The 24,949-nt window shown below is 41.3% G+C and overlaps 1 protein-coding gene across 1 annotated transcript in view; it reads left to right on the top strand.

Annotated features, from left to right (window-relative positions):
- Positions 1-24,949, top strand: part of PLEKHM3 (pleckstrin homology domain containing M3) — a 144,805-nt gene that overhangs the window by 31,463 nt on the left and 88,393 nt on the right. The window contains exon 3 of the mRNA XM_075284290.1: positions 6,769-7,704. Within this exon, the coding sequence (XP_075140391.1) occupies positions 6,769-7,704 (936 nt within the window). The remainder of the gene's footprint in view (positions 1-6,768; positions 7,705-24,949) is intronic.

Genomic DNA, 24,949 nt, shown 5'->3' with positions numbered 1-24,949 from the left:
GTAGTCCTAAAAACTTATAAATTAGATTTCGTATGCCCATTATGTGGCCATTCAGTCGATGATGCAATCCCACCATCAACATTAGCAACTAAACTGCAGTGAGTCTGTGCAGGTTGGCTGCTGGTCCTGCTAAACAAAGATATTTTTATCCAAGCACATGGCAAAAATATCTAGCACGGCCACACTATTTTTATCAAATGTTTATGGCCAGGCATATTTCTTATCATACATGCCAAAAGTACTATAGTGCCTATACTAAGTGTCTTATCTAACTAGTTGTGCACTTTGTGCATGCTTTACTAAGGGACCAGACATGGAAATAAGAAGTCTTGGAAAAGAAGAGAAATTTGAGGCGGATTTCTCAAGTTTCTTTCCACTTTCTCGTCAGTTTCCAGTGGCCTTGTCAGCGGAGTGACTTGCACCATTGGCTCTGCTGCTGAATCGGTTGACCAGGGTTGGACAGGACATTCATTTTTTTCAGGATAGAACTTGGTGTTGGTTTTTGAGGCAAAATCCTCTTCAAAATCAGTGCCCAATTTCAAAGCGTGAACATACCCCAATATATACATGTAAATAATATGTAAATGTATTTATTTTCATTCACTTAATTAAATGAATGGATAATTGGCAAATGGTTTTACATTAAAGGGGTTGTCCATTTGGTTAGAAAAAATTGACAACAGGCTTATGAAAAAATAGAAAACAAGCAGTTCTCAACTCACCGATCCCTCGCCATTCCTGTACCAATATTGTACAGGAAACTGTTTGCTGCCTGTTACCTCTCAACATATTGGTATGTCAAGAACATATGGAGTGTGGAAATGGGGAAGTGGAGATCATAAGGTGAGTAATGCTTCTTTTATTTCTTTAACCCATTATGAGTCTGTTGTCAACACATTTCGCACACAAGAAAACCAATTTAACCCAAGGTACCACGTCGTGATTACACAGCATTTTGGCTATGGTGGAATTGCCACGTTTTACATTACCTGTAAAGTGGATGGGATATTCTGGCTAATCTCATCCACACATTGCAGAAAAAAATCTGCATTGGAAAAGCTGTGTTTTGAAAATCGCAGAGTGTCAGTTATACCTACGGAAACGCTGGCGGTTTCTTTATAGGTAAAATAGGGGCTGAAAATCCACAGGGGAAAACCCTACAGAAAAAAATGTGATATGTTTCCACCATGGTTTTTTTCCCACATCTTTTTTTTTTTTCTTTCTACTTTTTACTGTATCCCACTACATAGAGCCAAATAGATCTTTAAGGGTTAGTTCACACGGGGTCTTTTGGCAGCGTATTTTGACGCGGAATCCGCCTCAAAATCTGCTTCCAAAAATGGCTCACATTGACTTCAATGGGAGCCGCTACTAGCTAGTGGAAAAAAGAAGCGAGCTGCCCTATCTTGCTTCAGATTCCGTGGTTGAATCAGCTGCGGCGTCCACTGCGTGAGGCTCTGACCCATTCATTTGGGCATAATCCGGAGCAGAATGCCGTGACGGATTTCCGATTCACTGCACCGGCATCCCATCGTGGCAGCTGCGACGGAATGTGTACACGTGGAGCTCTGTGTGAACTAGGGACCCACATTGAGGAAATTCAGATTTATTTTTTTTTTGCAGATCTTGGTGCGTTTTTTGAGCCAAAGCCAAGAGTGGCTACAAAAGGAATGGGTACTATAAAGGAACTACTTGTACTTCTACCTTCTGCTCAATCTACTTCTTTCTTTGGCTCAAAAAACCGCAGCAAAATCTGCAACAACAAAAAAAAAGCTGCGTTTCCACAAGGTGGGACTTTAGCCTTAAAGCCATACTTATATATTGTACATAAAACGTTCTTGAGTAAGGTTGTTGTTTGAAAGTTATTTAGTTGCCTGAAAGCATTTCCTAAATTTTGTTTGCCACAATATACCCTGCACAATATCAGGGTAAGACATTTGTACTGTACCCATTTTTGTTGTCTCATCTGCCCTTTTGTAGAGAACGTCTCTTTTCAGTCTCGTACAATGTGAAGGCTCAGCCCAGATGTTAGGCCATTTACTATGATTAGCTTTCTTTTGTTCCACCTCAAATTCAATTTCTCAATTTGGGAAGCCAAATTAAATGGAAAAGTATTAGCGTTGTCATTGAAAGTGGAAAGAAGATTGAACCTGGGCTTTTTGATTGGACTTTTCCGTGCCAGCTTCCATCCTGAACCAAGTCCTAAGAGATTTTTTTTTTTAATTTAATTGACCTGCACACTTCACATAAAATAGAGTGAGCTGGCCGCCGTCATAACAGAAGCCTGAGGACTTCTTGTGTTTGTGTGGAGAACATCCGAGCAAACCACGATTTATAGAGTTGTGAGTGGGAATAAGGGCACATTGGGAGCAGAAATAGATGTCTTGAGGAAGCTGAAAATATCATCTGTGCAGAGAGAAGAGAACATGATTGCAGGTCAGGCTTGCTAGGCCTCTTATTGGATTAACAGAAAAGTAAAATGGTCACAAAATGCATAACCATTATGTGCACTTTAAAGGGATTAGTGTGAGTTTCAAAGAAATGTAATGGCTCTATTTTTTCCCTCAGAATACATTATAAATGTTAGGGGGAAAAAAAGACAGAATGGTACATTAGATGTCTGGTTACACAGGAAAAAAAACTAAAATTGATGTATGTAAGCTAGCCTTAGTTCTTCTATATGTGTTGAGGCGTTACTTTAGTAAAATCATTCTTTTCACTGCAATCTGCTTCAAAACTTTATTTCGGTATGGAAAAAATCCATGGACACAGCACCATAGGGGAAAAGATGGGCACCACAATGTGCCCTTAAAATACTAAGAAAATAATGAAATAAAAACTGACAAAGATTTCATGTGGCTGTATTTGTATGAACAAAAGCAAGATGGATAGCAAATAGACAGCACCGGAGTAAATATATACTGTAAGAATATGCAGGGTAGTGCTATATAAGCACAAAAGGAATCCTAGCTACCATGGCGGAGAGGAAACGATACATACATTAGAGGTACTAAATCCAAAATCAACATAGTAAAGCAACAATAATGTCATTTCAAAAGGGAAAACTAAAAAGATGCTAATAAATTGTTATAAGACAATAAGTGTCCTAGTTGTTTGGCAAATGGATAGGAAAGGTCATTGCTATATCATTCTATTCTTGTCTGTTTTGTTTGTTCATACTGTGTAATAGGGTTAATAAGTTACCCATATACCTTTAGCAGTGTTTTGAGTGATTTCTGTGTCTCTCTGGGAGCATTAGTTTACTAGGTGTTAGCTTTCTACTGTGTAACTTCCTGTGTACCTTCCATACTGCCTCCCCCTCACTCCGTTACACCCCTCTCCCTGTCTCCCTAGCTAAGCTATCCCATCCCATCCACTACTAGCCCTTCCCAACTAACTAACTCAGTCCACAACCTCGGCCCCCCCCGCTTCACCGCATCAAACTTACCTTTCTCTATTTTCCTCTCTGGGAGCCAGCTCCTCCTTTTCATTGTGCGCAGGCTGGAGACGCTGCTCTTCCACTCTCCTAGCGTGGAAGTACCTGTGATGCCTGTGCAGTAGAGATGGAGTTCCATCTCTACTGTGTATGTGTCGCAGGCACCTCCAGACTGCGCAAGCGCTTGCAGAGAGGTAGAGGGGAGGAGCCATTCCTGGACAGGAAGACATGAAAGTATTGGTTGGGTTGGGGGAGAGTACCGGTGATGTTCTGTTTCAGAAGCGGTGAAACGGAACGTCACCGGATTATCAGAAAGTGTACCTGGGGCTGTTGCATATTTTAATACCAGGAAAATAGAAGTTGTATGGGAGAGATGGTATAGTTTAGGGGTTAATTCTTATTTTATCCTGGACAACCCCTCCAATCAACCCAAACCATGGACCAACCTGTTAGATGGGCAACCGTCTCTTTTATTCCCCCTCAAGCACATAAGCCAGTTTCCAGGTTTTACACATAGCGAATTGGAAAAAGGTCACCTTCCTTATGAGCTCACATTTCAATTTTCAAAATTTTTTCCTAGAGACCTGCCCCTAGACAGCTGCACCAAAAATGAGAATGAGGCAATAAATGAATTAGCATCCTCCTCCCCCCTCCCCTCTTCATAGAGTTTTGTGTATGAGTTGACACAGAATCTTATGCAAACACATAGCCTAAGTAAAGATATGGAGGAAGACAGCAGCCTAATAAATGGAGGCATAACCAGATTTTCTTAATAAGATATGTCAGAAAGTTTCTTATATTCACATGTACTACATTTAGAAAAAAAAATCTGTGTTATAATTGACGATACAGTGTACGTTTTGTAAGTTTATGTTGGGCCTTCGTGGCTTGAACATGTTTTTCCAGCACATCCCAAAGATGCTTGGTTGAATTGAGATTTGTGGAATATGGAAGCCAAGTTAACTCTATGAACGCATTCCTCAAACCGTGCCAAAGCTATTTTTGCAGTGTTGCAGTGTATATTGTGAAGCAGAAGGCAATATTGCTTTTATGTTTAGTTACAGTAGTTCATATGTATCAAAGTAACATAGCCAGATCTATGGTTTCCCAACAGGACATTGCCCTGAGCACGCCATTTCCACGTTTTCCCTAGTTACGTGACATACACTCATGGCTGTCCACATGAGAGAAGGAAAACATGTCAGAAAACATCAGACAAAGCTATCTTCATGCATTGCTTCTCTTCATTGTCCATTTTGGATGTCACATGCCGATTTTAGACTCCTTCTATGGTAGTCTGTGTAACAGTAACTCTACTGTGATATAGGACCAGGCAGACTAGACTTCGCTCCCCATATGCATCAGCCAGCCTTGAGTGCCCGTTACCTTGTTGTTCGTTCACTATTTACCTTTCCTGGATCACTTTTAGTCGGTCCTAACCATTACATATTGGGATCATTATACCAGAATCACCATTTTGTAGAGTTCTGACCTTCATTGCTCACATCCTTACATTTGCCCTTTGTAAGGGACAAGTGTAAGGATCTTCTTTTTATGCTGATATATCCCACCCCTTGACAGATGCCAGACTATTAGTATGTTATGACTGACATATCACTTGATGCTACTATGCTTTTACTTCTCTTCGAGCTGCGCCCCCCCTCTGCTCAATCACATGATGTTGATGCCAACATTGCTCAATACCTATCCTATTAAAAGACATACAGCACACTTTTATATTTAGTTAAGTAACTAACTCTCGTGTAACTAATTCAGTATTATACCACTCAGTGTCGCAACGTTCTTGTAAAATCCTTGAAAGGTTGCCAACTCACAACGTAACAATGAATTACAGCACAGTAAGAAATTAGAGAAGCTTTGCTGCGATTAGTTGTTACGGGCAATAGGCACTGGGGTTATACTATCAAAGCAAAAGGAAAATGTTTGTTTTTGTACCATGTTAGCCAGTGGGTAGGAAATATAAAAAAATAAAAAACTTGATAGTCTTCAGTAGTTGATACCTTTTTTAATAGCTAACTAATAGTGATGGTAGATTACAACGTTTCGAAGCTCTCGGCTTCTTCTTCAGGTATATCTAACAACAATTTTTGAAGGATGCATATTTATGTGCAAGAGGGACACATAGGAATAGGATTCTAGGAGGGAGGGTAGAAGAAGGTTTTTGGTTATACAACTAAACAATTCATCAGTTTGTAATGTTCTTATCAGTTCACAGTGTGTCTTTATGGCTAGCTGTCTCAGTTTAGTGATTTCTGTAGGATGCCATGAACCCATGTGAGAGATTCATCCCTTTCTCGAGAGTGTTAAACAAGGTTATAAATTTGTACTCATAAATCCGTCTCTTTCCTGGATTTAAAATTCCCTCTTAAAACCAAAATTTTCATGTTATTGGTGATATTATGATCTTCATTGCCGAAATGTTTTGATACGGGAAGGTCCATTCTTTGTTCTCTAATCGTATGGCGATGTGAAGCTCATTCTAAGCTTCTGACCAGTCTCTCCAACATACAGATTTTCAGTGGAACATTTGGTGCATATTATTAAATACACTAGATTAGATACATTAGATGCATTAGGTACGTTCACCTGTAACACACCTAATGTAGTGTATTTAATAATATGCACCAAATGTTCCACTGAAAATCTGTATTTTGGAGAGATTGGTAAGAAGCTTAGAATATTTGACGTGTAAAAAATCCAGTATTACCTTATTCAATAAAAAATTAACTTTTAATGAAAATTCAGTTTAAAATCCAAAGTATCTTTTTCAACAAGTATTATGCGTTAATAAATTGGTGCCTTGAGCCACATAGTGACTAGCTTACGCGTTTCGGAAAACACGTCCTTAGTCGTAGTTGAGGCTACGACTAAGGAAGTGTTTTCTGAAACGCTTCTCAACCTTATCTGCAGGTGTTACATACCAGTGGCTACAGGAACTTTGATGACATAACAGTCACTTGACCTCATGACAAGCCAATCACAGAGCAGTAGCACTAAAGGACCTCCCACTTCCAGGTCCTTCCAGTTTTCTGGGCTCCATGGACCCTGACTCGTGTATAAGCCGAGGAGAGCTTTTTCAGCATGAAAAATGTGCTGAAAAATTTGGCTTATACTCGAGTATGTACAATATTTGAAATTGCCAACATTTAGAAAGTGTTGTGTCTCCGGTTTTGTATATTACTATCCATCATAAGCAAAACTCTTTTGTAAGGTTTTTTTTTTTTTTACACATTTTCACTTTATATCATAATTTTTGTCACTAAAAACTCGTTATTGGTCATTTTTTTAACCTAATACTTTTTATTTTGCAGAACATATGTTGCCAAATATACTGAAAAAGGGATTTCTTGAAACTCGGAAAACTCAAGAAAGCTTTTGGAAGAGCTGTTATGCCGAGATAACTCAATATAAACTTCACATCTACAGTACAGACAGCAGTGGTAACCATAATGCCATTACTGCTTATCCTCTTGCTCATATTGAAAGCATAACTATAACTGGAAGCCATGAGACCAAATTGGTTGATGTCTTACTGTCAGACAACAGTCAATTGCAACTAAAGGCAGATTCTGCATGGGAAGCGTTAGACTGGGGGCAAAAATTATGGGAGGGAGTTCGTGCTTTGAATTTAGTTCCAGATTACATGAGAACACAGCATGATATTACAACAAGGTCAAAATCCACAAGTGACAATAACAGCGACTTTCTGGAAGCTCACAACTTGTCAAATACATCTAATGAACTCGCAAGAGCCAATAACTTGACCAACGGGTATCAAAAAAACCTTTTGAAAACAGGAACTTTATATCGGTTAACATTGCAAAATAATTGGAAAGCCTTCACTTTTGTTCTTACCAGTTCGCACTTTACAGCTTATCGACCAAGTTGTCTGGATGAAGACCCACTGCTTAGTTACAACATTGATACATGTGCATCTGTCCAGATGGATACTCTTGATGGATATGATTCTTGTTTCCAAGTTATATTTCCTCAAGATGTTCTTCGTCTTCGAACCGAAACCCGCCAGAGGGCGCAGGAATGGATGGATGCTATTATATCTGCTGCCAATGTTGTTAGGAAGCCCGATCAGAATGTACTAGTGCCTCTGAGGAACAAATCCAAAGAACAGCAGTCCTTGAGAGAGCTGCAGAAGAGCAAGCGCCAGTCTGTAACCACAAGTTTTCTTGGGATCCTGACAACATTGGCCTTGGAGAGGGGGCTCACGGCTCAGAGCTTCAAATGTGCAGGTAATAATTCTATTTCTAGACAGTAGGACACAAAAATAAGGCATAATTTAAGGGGGGGTATTCTGGGGAAAAATATCAGGGTACAGAATATTATTAAATTATTTAAAAAAAAAAAAAAAAAGTGTCTTTCACCTCTTCTTACACGGTCAGTGGTCACATGATGTAGTTTGCCATGTCACTGTTGCAGTGTAATATTTGTGTCTTAAAGAGGAATTTTTAGCTCTCCTCATTTATTTATAATGTTTTTATCATTACTTGAAATCTGCATATTTTTTTCTACACTGTGTTTCTATATTTTGTACCTTGTCAGAGTTTGGACATGCTTTATCACCAAGGGATTTCATGAAAACCAGTTGAAAATGGGTTCATAGGTTTATAAGAATAACAGCGGAAAAACATATTGCAGAGTTGTCAGAAAAGATGATAATTTTATGGGCAATAGAAGTACAGAATATACTAAAATAAACATGTCAAGTGGAAAAGGAATATTTCAAACAGTCTTAGGTTAAAAACAGAAAATGCAAGGCATACACATTACTGATCCCCGTCCTTTCCATTCTAATACATACTGAGTATCTGCTGGTCTTTATTTCCTACTCCTGTCTTGGCCCATGGCAAATGCCTGCTCAGCCACTTGCTGACTCAGGTGCGTCTTCACCACGGTCACTTACTGACTCAGGTGTGTCTCCACCACTGTCACTTACTGACTCAGGTGCATCACCACTACAACCACTTACTGACTCAGGTGCATCTCCACCACGGTCACTTACTGGGTCAGGTACATCACCACTACGGCCAGTGATTGTCTGGGGAGGCATGCCTTGTGTGTCAAGATGGGATCAGGGAATAGAAACAAGTGGGGACTTAGCAAACCACAGAAAGGAAGTGGTAGGGCCGGTAAGGTGAGTTCTCTCATATATGCAGCACATGCGATTGGCTGAAAGGAACTGCTGGTCAGCATGGTGGTGTCATTAGTAAAACAACTGTACTACTAAAGTGCTTGCAATGATTATCTTCCTAGTTTGCTCGTTACCTAGTGATGGTGACTCTGTTTTATTTTTATGCTACATCACATGTACTATACAGAGCTAAAGGAGAACTGATTCTGAAACATAGAGGGTAATTTACAGCTTTCAGCGGCCATTTCTTACCTCTTATACATAAGTACCCTATCTGTATTAGTTTCCTTCTATTTAATATTCTTATACTCTTACTTTTAAGGGAGTCTATCACTGCCCCCAGCTACTTTAAACTGCTGCCATAGTGCTTGAGATGTAAAATGAAGTCTACCATCTCCCCCAAGGATTATCAGCTATCGCCAACATGTTAAAGAGCACATTCGGTACTATTCCGTTATCGGGCCAGCAGCAGCGCATTTCAGCACCAGCTTTCGGGACAGCAGTTCAGTTCAGCAGCGGGAATTACAATGACATCCGAGGACTGCTGGCCCGATGCTTGTGCCCAGTAGCCAGTACATCAATGACCCCCCCTCCATCTCCTCCTCCTTCCAGTGCTGCCCCCCAGCTCTCCTTACATCTACCCCGTACCCTCTCCCCGCCACATGACTAAGCCGATGCTGGCCCGATGATAGAGGCCGTGCTTGTGTGTAGTAGGCAGTACATCGATCGATGCCCTCATCCTCCTCTTCCTTCCAGTGCTGCCCCCCAGCTCTTCTTACATCTGCCCCGTACCCTCTCCCTGTAATAGGCCTCACCGTAAATCTTGAGCAATGAATGCTACTAGATAGCCGCCGGACGCTGCAGAAAGTTTGTCCCTCCGGCTCGCTGTAGCTCACCGTTCCTATAGTCGGCGTGTTTCTTGTCAGGGCCTGGATTGAGCCCCGGTGTCTTTCCTTTCGGTCTCGGTACTAGCGCTGAGGTGAGGCCTAGTCGTGTGGCGGGGAGAGGGTACGGGGAAGATGTAAGGAGAGCTGGGGGGCAGCACTGGCAGGAGGAGAAGGATGGGGGAGGGGGGTCATCGATGTACTGGTTACTGGGCACAAGCATCGGGCCAGCAGTCCTCGGATGTCATTGTAATTCCCGCTGCTGAACTGCTGTCCCGAAAGCTGCTGCTGAACTGCGCTGCTGCTGGCCCGATAACGGAATAGTACCGCACATTCTAGTGATAAACATCATACCTTTGTTATTTATGTCACTTTTGTAGATTTGGAGGAAAACAACTTTGAAGTCTTATGTAAATGATGCAGCTGGTGCACTGGGGGCGGGCCTTCAGCTCCCTGGAGCACTGCTTGATCACTCAGACCCTTACCCGATCCTGCCAGCACCACCCCGTACACTGAGAATTGATCCTCCCATTGCCGTGACATCACCAATCCTTCTTAAAGAGGACCTTTCACACCCTTGGGCACATGCGGTGTAATACACCGCTAGAAAGCTGACAGTGCGCTAAATCGGCTTTCCCCTTCTGTCCCCCCGCTGAGGAGCTATCGGTGCCGTTTCCGTAGCTCTTCAGTGTTAGAAGGGTGTTTCTGACAGTCATTCAGGAACGCCCTTTTTCACAGTGTGTCTATTGTGCTGTACTGTGAGAGGGTGCGTTCCTCACCGCCCAGCGATGATGCTGAGCGGTGAGGAACGCCCCCCCCCCAGTCCTCATCTATGGACGAATACGATAAGGAGTAGGGGGGGGGGGACAGTCCTTATCTCTACTCTGTTTACAATTGCTACTTTTAATCCCCTTATCTGTCCTCTAACGGATGGACAGCATTTGCTATCAGCATAAAAAGGTGTCAGTTTACAATCAGTATGTGCATCAGTCCGTTTTTTAGTCTCAAACTGAATTCAAACGGACGGATGGCATACTGATGTGTGAACCAAGCCTGACACCGACGGTCAACTTTACAAACCCATTCAAGTGAATAGGTTTTAAAGCTGACTGCCGGGTTTCCGTCCCCTGTCCAGATTTGTCGAAGCTGAGGACGGAAACATGGCAGAATGCACACACTGGACACGGGGCGCAGGTGTGGACGAACCATATACTGTGTATAGTCAGGTTGAGGTTGCAGTTCCCTGCACAGCTATTACTAATTAGATGTATGGGCAGAAAGATCAAGTATAGGAGGCTGTAGTGGTTGGCCAAATGCATTTACATTTCAGACAGAGCCAGATCACCAGCAGGCTGATACTAAAACTGTATTCTAACAACTGGCTGTCAATATCTAGATCCCAAAAATACCGCAATGGTATTGGAAATCGCAACGTGTCAGCTGTGCATATTTTTCTGCAATGTGCATATGGGATTCGCTAGGTTTGTGCTGTTAAAAGTCTATATTATGTGAAAAGTGTTTTAAGGGCTGTTTATATAGAACAGTTTCTAAAATCACCATCTCAGCAGTTGTCTTGAAGATATTTCATTGCTCCCTAGACAACGTTCTTGCAAGGACTATTTGCTGGGAATATTTTTTGTGTAAATGCAGATGGACTTATCTGTGGCATTTACTGATACTGTCATCAATATTGCTTAATTTAAGAAGGAACCTACAACAAAAGTATTACATTCAGATGGCCGGCTGACCAGTTCCTGACTACATTGTCATATATTACAAGGACTAGCAGCTAGAAAAGTAGTCATTTTGACCACTAGATGTCAGCACATGTAAAAAAAAAAAAAATTCGTTATTTTTTTTTTCATGAAAAGTAATTTGCTTTCTGTTGGTAAAGTCTCTTTATGAAGATTAATTCTGTTAAAAAAGGAAATGATACAAATGTGGAGGCAAAGGCCGCACATGGTGAAACGCAGCAAAAAAATAAATAAAGCATCATGGTTTTTTCCATAGTATTTTTCTTTGCATGTGGAAAATGGCAGAGTTTCCGCAGCTATAATTGACATGCGCCAGTTTTCAAAGATGCTGGTGTTTTGTCCCGGTGGTCAGTTTTAAAAACCCATTCACTTCAATGGATTCTAAAAGCAAAACCGCCAGTGTCCCTGTGCAATTTCTCTGGGAAATAGGACGGAGACCCGGCGGAATGACACAGGGTGGACACGGGCGTAAGTGTGAATGCCCCCTTAGTGCGTTGCATGGTTTTGGTCACTGTACATTTTCTGATTACTGGGGTTCCCTACTACTCCTGGCTATACACTTTTTAGAGAACTGTCATCTATTTCTTGAGACTGCCCCATGGAGCAGTGCATGTATGCTGAATGGGGCGAGAGGAGAAAGCTAATGATAGACTCCTCTGGTAGTGGCTATCTTCCCAAAGACAAAATGATTAGGCAAGTGCCCAATCCCCATCTTCCACATCATGTGAGGAGAGTTAGGAGGCTTCCATATACATTAGATGACGAGTTTGTTGGTTCTTTTTCCTGCACACAAGAAGTTATACGGAGCTGTAGCTCCTTTTCTTTCTGAGCGTTAATGGGGACCTTCTAGTAGTCCGACCCCACTGTATTAGAAAGTCTATCCTAGCAATGTGCCATTCCTTTTTATGGTGGTGAAATCCTTTATATGCTGTTCTACTTTTAGACAGCAGTACAATTGCTGTTGCACATTTTATGGATTTTAAAATTAGATGTAAATCGGGCACATCCTAAATATTCTTTATGTCACAACTGTCCAAAGAATAGCACAGAACGGCGCAGGTACAAGTCCTGCAATCTATCCATTTACTTCTCCATTTATAAACTACACATAAGGACCTTTATACAAGAGCTTCAGTGGTACTGAACCTCAATAAGCAACAGTGTAACGAAACAGTGCAAAAGAAGGGGGGAATCAATTTATTATGTAAATAAAAGTATTACCTTTGTTCTTATAAGGACATAAAAACAGCAGCAGGCGGAGAGATGAACTAAACAAGTTTATAGGAGATGGCGGTTTTGCGCAGCACTCCGCCACATCTGGCCCTGTTACACAGACTTGAAGACTTACCTGATATAATACCGTTCCTCCTGGGCATTGCTCGCCTAATGATGCTGGATGCATAAACACTGCAAAATACTGCTCACATTCGTCCGTACACTCCTTGTGTTCCTCTCTCCCCATCTGCTGCTGTTTTTACCGTATTTTTCGGACTATAAGACGCACTTTTTTCCCCCCAAATTTCGGAGGAAAATGAGGGTGCGTCTTATAGTCTGAATGTGGGTTTGCAGCATGGCCGCGCTACTGCCACCTCTGGTTTTCTTCAGCGGCAGTAGCGCGGCAATCCGCAGACCCCGGCAGCTAAGACAGTCCCCGGCATCTGCTGTAATAGACCGGCGGATGCCGGGGAGTGTCTTAGCTGCCGGGGCATGCAGATTGCCGCGCTACTGCCACCGCTGGTTTTCTTCAGCGGCAGGAGTGTGACTATACTGCAGGCCCCGGCAGCTAAGACACTCCCCGGCATCCGCCGGCCTATTACAGCAGATGCCGGGGACTGTCTTAGCTGCCGGGGCCTGCGGATTGCCGCGCTACTGCCGCTGAAGAAAACCAGAGGTGGCAGTAGCACGGCCATGCTGCAAACCCACTGCTCCTCCGCAGGTCCCGACAGTTAGTTAGCCCCCCCCCACCGGCCCCATACCTTTAGTGATGCAGGCCGGCTCCTGCACGGCGAGGCCGCAGGAGCCGACCTGTTCCGATGACAGCCGGGAGCCTAATGAAGACTCCCAGGCCTGTCTATGACCCTCCGCGATAGTAATGTATAGAATCTCCCATAGACGGCAATACACTTGTATTGCCGTCTATGGGACTTGCAATCAAATGATTGCAGGTTCAAGCCCCCTAGGCGGGGGATATTAAAATAGTAAACAAAAAAACACTTAAAAAAAATATAATAAAAAATAAAATAAATAAAAGTTCACCTCCTTTCCCTAGAATACATATAAAAGTATAACATTACTGTGAAACATATACATTAGGTATCCCTGTGTCTGAAAATGCCCGGTCTACACCTGGCCCCACAAAAAAAAACGCCCTATACATCCCCGTACAGCTGCAGGGTCACCTGTCAATGTGGCCTTGCAGCTGTTCCAAAACTACAACTCCCATATATTAAATATTTTACTATTTTTTGCCTGAAAATTTTTTTTCCCTATTTTTCTCCTCTAAAACCTGGGTGCGTCTTATAGTCCGAAAAATACGGTAGGTCCTATCGGAATAAAGGTAGAACTTTTGCAATATATATATATATATATATATATATATATATATATATATATATTCTTCTCTTACCTGTATGCATCATGAAATATTCTTTATGTGTATAGGAAATCTAAGAAGATGAGAACTAGTCATCCCCAAAAACTTTTCCACTGGGTACAGAACTAAAAACTTAATCCTTATGAATCACGGGGCTAAACATTTACACTGTCCTGAGTCTGGAGTTCAAGTCTTTATCCCTTCTTCTATTGTTATTTATCCCAAAATGGTATCCACTGTCAATTCTAAGCAGTAGAAGCAAGATTTGAATTCTTCCCCTTCTATTGGTAAGAGAAGCAAACAGTGGTTGGGAAGAGAAGGGCTTTGCTGCAAATTCTTCAGCCATTTAGTGCAAATTCCAGTAATTATAGTCATTGTGTCCTTACTGAATGGTGCATAAAACAGACGAAGCCAGTTCTAATTGAGACCTTACAGGAGGTACAAATCCTTTCTTTGTTTAGCTTGACAAATTAGTGCCAAAAAGTGGCAAGGTCCGAATGAGAATCAAAGACAAGGAACACAAAGATGGAACTTAAAGCTACAGTAATAACCCTCTCTTGTCCTGCCAAAGGGGGAAACGAGTAAAGACCAATGCTTGTTGAAGTTTTCTTTTTGTTCCAAATTCCCTTGACATGTCAGCAGCTCAGGACTGCCTTATTTGTTTAGTTAAAGTGATTAAATTGTAATAGCTCAGGGCAGACCATTGTCTTTTTTACTAATCCCAATTCCACAGACTCCAGCTGTCTCCATTAATTGATTGACAATGACCCAGTGATAAGGAAACATGTTGCTAGGACCCAATTTTTTCCTTATGCACTTTAAGATGAATTAGGCTGTACTTTTTTTTCTCCCCCCTCTATTTTATTTCTGAAATCAGAACCGTGACAAAGACGGAGAAATGCAAACAAGTCCGATGAGAAAGGAGATTTGTGTGAATAGGAGTAGAGAGGCCGGGTCTCATACAACGTTTTAGAAATCAATTTGAAGTGTGTCTGGATTTTTCTTTGCCACGGTTATGTCTAGTTAGCAGTCACTCTGCTGCATTTATGCTGAAGGGGGAGACAAAATAAGACCACTAGAGCTGCCGGAACGGGACAGTGACTGAAATGTTCAGGGGTTAATATACAGTCCTATGAAAAAGTTTGGCCACCCCTATTAATCTTAATCATTTTTAGTTCTAAATATTTTGGTGTTTATAACAGCCATTTCAGTTTGATATATCTAATAACTGATGGACACAGTAATATTTCAGGATTGAAATGAGGTTTATTGTACTAACAGAAAATGTGCAATATGCATTAAACCGAAATTTGACCGGTGCAAAAGTATGGGCACCTCAACAGAAAAGTGACATTAATATTTAGTAGATCCTCCTTTTGCAAAGATAACAGCCTCTAGTCGCTTCCTGTAGCTTTTAATCAGTTCCTGGATAAAGGTATTTTGGACAAACAATTCAAGTTCAGTTAAGTTAGATGGTCACCGAGCATGGACAGCCCGCTTCAAATCATCCCACAGATGTTCAATGATATTCAGGTCTGGGGACTGGGATGGCCATTCCAGAACATTGTAATTGTTCCTCTGCATGAATGCCTGAGGATTTGGAGCGGTGTTTTGGATCATTGTCTTGCTGAAATATCTATCCCCGGCGTAACTTCAACTTCGTCACTGATTCTTGAACATTATTCTCAAGAATCTGCTGATACTGAGTGGAATCCAAGCGACCCTCAACTTTAACAAGATTCCCGATGCCGGCATTGGCCACACAGCCCCAAAGCATGATGGAACCTCCACCAAATTTTACAGTGGGTAGCATGTGTTTTTCTTGGAATGCTGTTTCTTTTTGGACGCCATGCATAACGCCTTTTTTTATAACCAAACAACTCAATTTTTGTTTCCAAAATGAAGCTGCCTTGTCCAAATGTGCTTTTTCATACCTCAGGCAACTCTATTTGTGGCGTACGTGCAGAAACGGCTTCTTTCTCATCACTCTCCCATACAGCTTCTATTTGTGCAAAGTGCGCTGTATAGTTGACCGATGCACAGTGACACCATCTGCAGCAAGATGATGCTGCAGCTCTTTGGAGGTGGTCTGTGGATTGTCCTTGACTGTTCTCACCATTCTTCTTCTCTGCCTTTCTGATATTTTTCTTGGCCTGCCACTTCTGGGCTTAACAAGAACTGTCCCTGTGGTCTTCCATTTCCTTACTATGTTCCTCACAGTGGAAACTGACAGGTTAAATCTCTGAGACAACGTTTTGTATCCTTCCCCTGAACAACTATGTTGAACAATCTTTGTTTTCAGATCATTTGAGAGTTGTTTTGAGTAGCCCATGATGCCACTCTTCAGAGGAGATTCAAATAGGAGATCAACTTGCAATTGGCCACCTTAAATACCTTTTCTTATGATTGGATACATCTGGCTATGAAGTTCAAAGTTCACTGAGGTTACAAAACCAATTTTGTGCTTCAGTAAGTCAGTAAAAAGTAGTTAGGGGAATTCAAATCAATAAAATGATAAGGGTGCCCATACTTTTGCACCGGTCAAATTTTGGTTTAATGCATATTGCACATTTTCTGTTAGTACAATAAACCTCATTTCAATCCTGAAATATTACTGTGTCCATCAGTTATTAGATATATCAAACTGAAATGGCTGTTGCAAACACCAAAATATTTAGAACAAAAAATGATTAAGATTAATAGGGGTGCCCAAACTTTTTCATAGGACTGTATAGGCTTGTGTACAATATAGAAGAACTTCAATACATTAGAAATATAGAGTGTATGCAGTAGAATGTCATATGGCACTGATAGTTCAGAGATCTAATATGGTGTGCATGCCAGACATGTAGTCATACACGTAATTCTACCGTAAGATAGCCGTAACCATTTACTGTCGCAACCATTTTTGGCCTTCATGACGCAGCAATTTTTTTGTTCCTGCATTTGGAATAGCCGTAACTGTTGTATTTTTCCATCAGCATGCCCATTATTGCAAGACAAGTGTTTCATCCAGAGTATTGTGGGGTATATATGACTTTTTTAAATTCTATTTTGTTATTGAGACAGATATAGATGTACATTCTTGTCGAAGCCATTGACGTCATATGTGTTACACAGTGCAGATATGAAAAACTGTGGCCACGACTGGTGCACATCGAAATGTTGAACTCCAATAATAATCCAATAATAATCTCACATGATGTAATCACTTACGTCATGTGAGAATATGACACAAGGACTCTTTGAAGGATTGTGCCACTACACAGATCTCACATGACAAGGGGCAATTGTTGTGTGTAAGATATGAGTAAGTTGATCAGACGATATCTTGGCCTCTAACTGTAGGTTCTGATTGATAAGAGAAGTTTGGCGGTAGGGCTCTTGGGGCTATAGGGTCTTGCCCAGCTTAGGCAAACTCTTTATATAGTTGACCTTTGCTGTGCCCAGAACACAAGTCCTACATAACATAAAATTAAAATATTAAATTAATAACATTGAAATCCTTTGGCTCAAGGCTTTATAAAATTCAGACGAGTAGTGGCCTGGACCAGAGGCTTTGTTGTGGTTGAGCTATTTAATGATAGTTGGAATTTGGTGTCATTGATATCAAAATTTACAAATTCTGGTTGATCTTGTGAAATTACTGGGAGCTTTAAAAAGTGTGACCTGTCTCTACCTCATACGAACCCTGACCCCCAGGAAATACTTCAATGACTTTGGAAAGGGTCAGTCTACTCCAGTGGGTCTTGTATTCTGCTGATGATGTGTGTTAGACTGACTCCCTTTCTAGTTTTACCAGAATGCATCCCAACATATTTCTGAAGTAGAATCATTCTGCTTCATATAAACATCTATAGAATTTTTCTTTTCGGTCAAGGGCCAACTAAGCATGTGATGTTCCCCATACCTCTAATATCTGGGGAGGGGAATGTTTCTGACTGTATGTACAGACAGGCTGCTGGCATCGTACTCTTACTATGTAGATACACATGCCCACACTGTGCCAATTTATTCTGTATGGTAGTTGGAGATTTGGTTGAGCTTCTGCCTATAGCCTGTACTTGTCCATTGTGAATTACCAGCCACTCGGGTCTGTTTTCAAGGCATTAGTTCCGTTCTATTAATTACTTAAAGGGGCTCTATCAGCAAAATCATGCTGATAGAGCCCCATATATGCGTGAATAGCCTTTATAAAGGCTATTCAGGCACCGTAAATGTTATATTAAACTACCCCCCCCACCCCCACCCCCGGTTTTAAAATAAAACCTTAAAAAAGAATATGATCTACTTACGCATCGTGCACGGTGCGCCGTCTTCTTCATCCACGCCTCCTCTTCCTCCGATGTCCTCCGGTCCCGTCCTTCTCCGGCGCTCACGACCTGACACTGATATAAAAAAAATGGCCTGGGCGCATGCGCTGTAGCATGCGGCTTCTACTACGGCTACTGCGCAGGCGCCCAGGTCATTTTTTTATATCAGTGTCAGTTCGCGAGCGCCGGAGGAGGACGGGACCCGAGGACATCGGAGGAAGAAGAGACATGGATGAAGAAGAAGACACACCCTGAATGCCCGCCCAGCGTGCACGATGCGTAAGTAGATAACATTGTTTTTTAGGGTTTTATTTTAAAACGGAGGGGGAGTTGTTTAATATAACTTTTACGGTGCCTGAATAGCCTTTTTAAAGGCTATTCACGCATATGTGGGGCTCTATGAGCATGATTTTGCTGATAGAGCCCCTTTAATGTCCCCTTATGTTAGACTTAGGTTTGTCCAACCTGCTATTTTTGGCAGGACCGGCCAACTTCACATAGATGAATATTGCATTTGTAGCTGTCATAAATATACTGTATTGTACATTTATTTATTTCTCTTAGAATAATATTTTTAGTATTTATCATACATATTTTCAGCTAATGCTGTATATTGTCAGATGTCCTCCGTACACTAGAGAAAAGTGTCTTCCACTACTGTGTCTTAGAAGCAATTCCCTGGGTGGAGTTGGTTTTATTATAGCTATAATAGGAATAAATGAATGAATGGGCTAGAAAAGGAAACACTGAAAACGCACCTGCACATCAAAGGCCCCATATTAATGGATGACATACATCACTTGAAAGCCAAGGATGCCCTGATGTTTCATACAAGTCACTTTGGACCACTAGACCTTTCAATGTTCTGTATATTATTACTTGTTACTTTTAGAACTTGAAAACCGCTTTTAATAGTGTCTTTGTAAAGCAAATATTTCTTTGTGGGTGGATACCACTAAGTTTTGATGCTGCTATGCTAAATAAATGCTTGTTTTAGGGGGGGGGAACAGTGTTTAGCTTTTGAATCCATTTGCTGTTGATATGTTGCCTGATGTATGCATTCAATCATTAGGAGCAGATAAACTAATAAAAATGCACCAGAATTCTGGCATAATGTGCACAAAATCCCGGTGTAGATACTCCATATTTTCTATGCGTTGTTAGACAAATTCAGGCAGGTGAATGTGGCTTGACGAAAAGGGGCAAGAGCTTTATATGCAAAACTGTGCACCAGATAATGTCAAAAATTGTGGTCAATGCACCAGAATTCAGGACGTTGGAACAAAATTTTGCACCAAAACTTTGTCAGAAACAAAGCCAACTAATCAGTGGTGTAAAGTTAGACTATGCCAGGGATCGGCAACCCCGGGCATGTGTGCCAGGCGTGGCATGCGAGCTTTATTTCCCTGGCATGGCAGCTGAGTTCTCGCTGACCTGTTTCGAATGGACCAAACATGGCCAAAACGAAACAGCTATTATACTGTGGGGTCTCTTCAGATCCCAGAGTATAATAAGCGGAGCACCAGGGGAGGTGATGAAAAATAAAAAAAACTGTTACTTACCTTCCCTGCGTTCCTGAGTGGCTCTTTGCTCTTCTGTCTGAAGTAAGAGACCACTGATAGGGCTTCAGGGGTCACGTCCAACGTTAGTATGCATAAGGACGCTGACATGACCCCCTACAACCCAATCAGTAGTCGCCAACGTCAGGGAGAAGCGCTGAAGAGAACACAAAGCCACCGCGGAGTGCAGCGAAGGTGAGTAACATTGTTTTTTATGTTCTCTCTCCTTTCTCTGTCCTCTCTCCTTTCTCTGTCCTCTCTCCTTTCTCTGTCCTCTCTCCTTTCTCTGCCCTCTCTCCCTCTCCTCTCTTGCCCTCTGCTTATTTTACTCTGGGGTCAATCACCTCATAGCGCTCAATCACGACAAATCTATGAGAAATGAGTCCTATCAAATTCATATGATTGTATGAAGACGTCAGTTCTAGACTGCAACTTGGTAATGTTGTAGACTTGCGATACTCTACCACATAAAATGTTGCTATAAAAACTGAGAACATTGGGATTGGAGGAAATATATAATAGGAAACAGAGAGTGCTGGTTAATGTCAGACTGTGTCACAGTTACGCGTGGGGTGCCACAGAGGTCAGTGTTTGTCCTTCTTCTTTTTAAGTCTATATTTTTTTTATGCTTTTATATTTGTTAATGACCTGGTAGAGGTTTCAGGGCAGGGCTTCCATATTTGCAGATGATACTAAACTCCTATTACAGGAGGATTTAGGGAAGCTGAAAGCATGGGTGGAGATTTGGCAAATGTAGTTATTGTAGATAAATGTATGGTTATGCATTTTAGTTAAGGAAATATAATGTACAATTAATACGGCTATGGGGCGATCCGATCCCATTGTACAAATACATGAAGAGACTCTACAAAGATCCTTCTAATGACCTTTTTACTCTTAGGCCTGTGACAGTGACAAAGGAGCATTTCTCGATGGTCATAGATGGAGATTTTTACTTTAACTCACTGCCACAGGATGATGGTGGATTTATTGTACACATTCAAGAGGGGCCTGAATGCCTTTATTGAAAGAAAAATATTACAGATTATAAGTTTTAGATTTTTGGATTTCATAATATTGTTTTCTGCCTGGAAAACCTCTCTAACGTTCCTAGGTAATTTGCTGTTCACTCTCTTTCACTAGGGAACATCCATACATAGATACCTTTAGGAAAGAAAGACTGCTTCACTATTAGTTGGGAGGGCCTTTTCTTTCTTCACACAGTCAATGGAGATGGAGGAGCTGATTTTCCTCACAAGTCTACAAATGGTAGAGACTAGAATGGAGTGGTTTAAATCAGGTGTGTCATGGATTGAGTTGGTGGCGCTGACTCGGCTCTGGGAGTGCTAGCTGTGCCATCTGGTAGACTCCATCTGGCAGCCTATCACAGCTAACACTCTTACTCCTTATAACATTCAATTCTTTTTATAATCACTTTATAGCACACTTAATATCTATTTTTTCTTTTTATTATTTCGATCTTGCTAAGGGCTCGTTCACATCTGCGCCCGGTCTCCGTTCTGCAGGTTTCCGTTTCCTGCACAAAACAGAGGCAGGAGACGGAAACCTGCAGGACTCTTTCTCACCCATTCATTTGAATGGGTTTGAAAGATGTCCGGCCGTGAGCGGCGGTGAGCGTTTTATGCTCTCCGCCGCAAAACCGTTTTTTTTTTAGATCGGACACAGAGTCGGACATGCAGTACTCTGTGTCCGGTTTTAAAAAAAACTGTTTCGCGGCGGAGAGTATAAAATGCTCACCGGCGCACAGGGCCGGACCCAATCTGACAGGTTTCCATCTTCTGCATGCAGAAGACGGAAACCGCAGAACGGAGACCCGAATGCTAGTGTGAACCTAGCGTCACTCCTGAATCATTGGTCACATGACTTATTCTATCCAATCATTCCTTTCTCTGTGCTTCATTCATATTCTCCGGTCACGTGACTATTTCTATCCAATAACATATTACTCTGTTTCATTATATGTTCGCCTGTTGCCACCCCTCTTTGTTTACTAGCCTCCCTCACTTCTTAACGCTACTTATTCCCTTATACACTGATGTTTTTTTTAAACACTTTGATCTCCCTTGTTTTTTTGCTGTTAATATTTTATTACTCAGCTATCACCTCAGTTTATCTAATTCACTGCGCCCAATATGCGAATGATTTAATAAATCCGCATTAAATCTGTTCTTATATTCAGGCCATTTGGACTTAATTAAATTTAAAAATCTAATATGCTTCTCTTTGTAAAAGTAGATCTTTTCTATTCCCACCTCTCAGAGTTTCCTTTATTTTTTCAATACCAAAGAACCGCAATGCATCTGTATTGCCTTTGTGAATTAAGGCAAAGTGTTTAGCAGCTCCTGATCTATTCTCTGCTGTTAAGTTTTTGCTATCCCTTAAATGTTCAAGGATGCGGGTTTTTTAAATTTCTCGAGGTGCATCCCATACCACAGCACCATCCTTAGCACATTCTATACATCTAATACAATAGATTCAATTTTCGCTATTACAATCTATATGTTCCCTCAATTTGATTACAAAGTCCAAAGCATTGCTGGTAAATTCATCAGAATCAATAACATATTTACATGTTCTGCATTTTATATTACCCCATCTTGTGAATCTTGAGGGCTTATTGTGTGAATTTGGGCATACTGGGATATAGTAAATTCCCCAAGGTGGTACATTTCTTGGCTACACAGAGAATACCTTTTTGGAGAATTTTATTTGTGACCGGATCGGTCTGTAGGATGGGTAAGTTTCTTTTTATGATTTTATTCAGTGATTTTATTGTATTCTAAGCTGTATGCTGTAGAATGGCTAACACACCCAGAGCCTTGGCATTTTCAGGTGTTGAATTGTTGCAATAGAGGGTAACTCCGCTTCCCCTTTATGGAACTCTATCCCAGCCACAGCAGGTGGTGCCTCATACTAACAGTCACAGAAGGCAGCGCCACCTACTGGAACCACACAGCATACCAGGCAGCACCTGTTTTTACTCACTCCATTCTAGCGTCTTCCATCTGGAAACCACTTTCTTTGTGCACTGGATTTAGCATTCTGCATATCTCACAGCTTATAACGTAAGAAAAGTCTACTTATGTACTTGTATCTATTTCTGACTGCTTGTGTTATTACCAGTGGTCTGTTGGTCATAGATAGCAAGCAGCTTTCCTGGTTGTGATCATAGATTTCTCTTTTTCTATGTGAGGGATCTGCCCTGTATTTACAGTCCTTTGTCCCTGGATCTCCCCTATTATGTTTACTTGGGCTTTTCTTGGCTACTTATTTGCCATTTCACACTTTATCCTGGCACAATTGTATGTAACACCAGTAAGGGTTATAATGGATAGGAGACATGGCAAACGGCTCCTTACATGCCCCTAGCCTGAGAGAGAAATATAAAAATGTGCTGCAGCCGTAATGGGGATATTGGCATCAGAAAATCTGATAGTACACTATATATGCAGCTAGAGAACAGACTGCCCAGCAAGACCCTGAATATTTCACCTTTTCCTACCTCAGGTACCCTTTATGCAAATACAAATAATAATTTGTTAGTTTGACTGTCTATCTGTCTACCATTGTACAGAAAGGAAACGTGGGACCTTGATTATTGTATGCAATGTCTTATACTGAATTTCTTACCAAAATATGGATCTAACAGGAATCTCTATTACTTAACTCAATATATCTCAATTATCATTAACTGCAAGTATGGGGTGAAGAAGCTAAGTGTATGGAACCTGGTTAGTTTAACCTTGGAGCTTTCTAAAGAGTACTGTAGCTCAGTTGATGATGATTCATTGAAGATGAGAGGCTCCCAGATGGCAAAGTGTGTGAGCAGAACACTTGTATAGTCCTCAATCAGAGCACTGAATGGCAAATCTCATCTAGAGAAATATACACTCATTCACTGTGCTGGCAGTTTATTATAGAAAGAACACATGGATCATTTTATTTTACAATATGTTTTTTAGGCTCTCTCAGAAGTCTATTTCCTGACTTGTACTTCCAGTGACCGGCCACAATTTATGCCATTGTATAGCCATAGAAAGACTTTGGTCACCAGAAGGCTCCCATGGATGATAGGGTTTAAATTACTGGTTCCTTTTGCATATAACCGTGTAGTCTGCCATGCTTTTCTATACAGAGTAAAAAGGTATTCCGATGCATGCAACCTGGGTTATTCCCAAAGGGCATCCTTTACATGAGACCTATTGTAACATCTCTGCCTGTTCAGGTCACTGCGCCCCTCTCTGCTCGCATGCGGTGGTGCAGGAGGCTTGTGCAGTTTAGTTCCTTGTTTAGAGTTTTTGGTTGCACGGTGTGAACATGGCTCTAGTTCTGTAATTGAATTTGCACCACACCCGTCTCCTGCCCTTGTCTGCCTCAGTCCATGAAGTAGTTGGGTTTGGTCTTGCCCTGTGATTGATAGCCTACCTTCCCGTCAGGGGAGGATGAACCCGCCCTGGACCTGTTTGGTCTTGGCTCGCGTTCACACTGGTGCCTGTTGTTGCCTCGTGCTTGCTGGCTTTCTTTTGCTGTTAATTTACTTGTATTCATAATCCTTTTGGACTTCGATTTGGTACTGCATTGCTCAACTGTTACCGAACCCTGGCTAGCTGACCTCCCTTTGTTGTTGTTTGTCTTGTCTGCGTTTTATGTGTCACATATATATAGGAAGGGATCGTCTCCAAGTTGCCGCCTATTACATAGGATAGGGCCTGGCAAGAGGAAGGGACAGTGGGGGCTTAGGGCTCACTGTCTCTTGTGCCCCTTCCTCCAGGGTTCTCCAACAGCTACTGGGGAATTGTCATCTAAGCAATTTCCTAACACCTATATATGAGCACAGCTAGAGCCTGCATATCTGTATTAATGACTCCATGAATATTTCTCTAGAAGTAATATAGTTAGTAGAGAACCAAAAAGGTAAAAAAACAAGATGATATTTGTTTAACTATTGTTACGTCCAATGTTGTCTTTGCTTTACTCATGCTACTGTATAATAGCTGAATTACAAAACTCTAGGGTGTGTGAATGATATTATTTCATGAATTATATATGTCATGAATATTATTCGCTACTTTCTATACATTGCAGCAATTCTTTTCACAGGACTAAACTACCATGACGGTAAAAAAAAAAAAAAATCTAAGATTTGACTAGCTGTTTCTTTTTATAGTAGTGGAGAAAATTTTTTGGGAGATTTTGAAAAAATAATCTTGAGACAACAGTAC

The sequence above is a fragment of the Leptodactylus fuscus genome, chromosome 8 (genome assembly GCF_031893055.1).
Source record: "Leptodactylus fuscus isolate aLepFus1 chromosome 8, aLepFus1.hap2, whole genome shotgun sequence".
NCBI lineage: Eukaryota > Metazoa > Chordata > Amphibia > Anura > Leptodactylidae > Leptodactylus > Leptodactylus fuscus.
The sequence above is the reverse complement of the archived record's forward strand: the minus strand, read 5'-3'. Positions and strand labels throughout refer to the sequence as shown.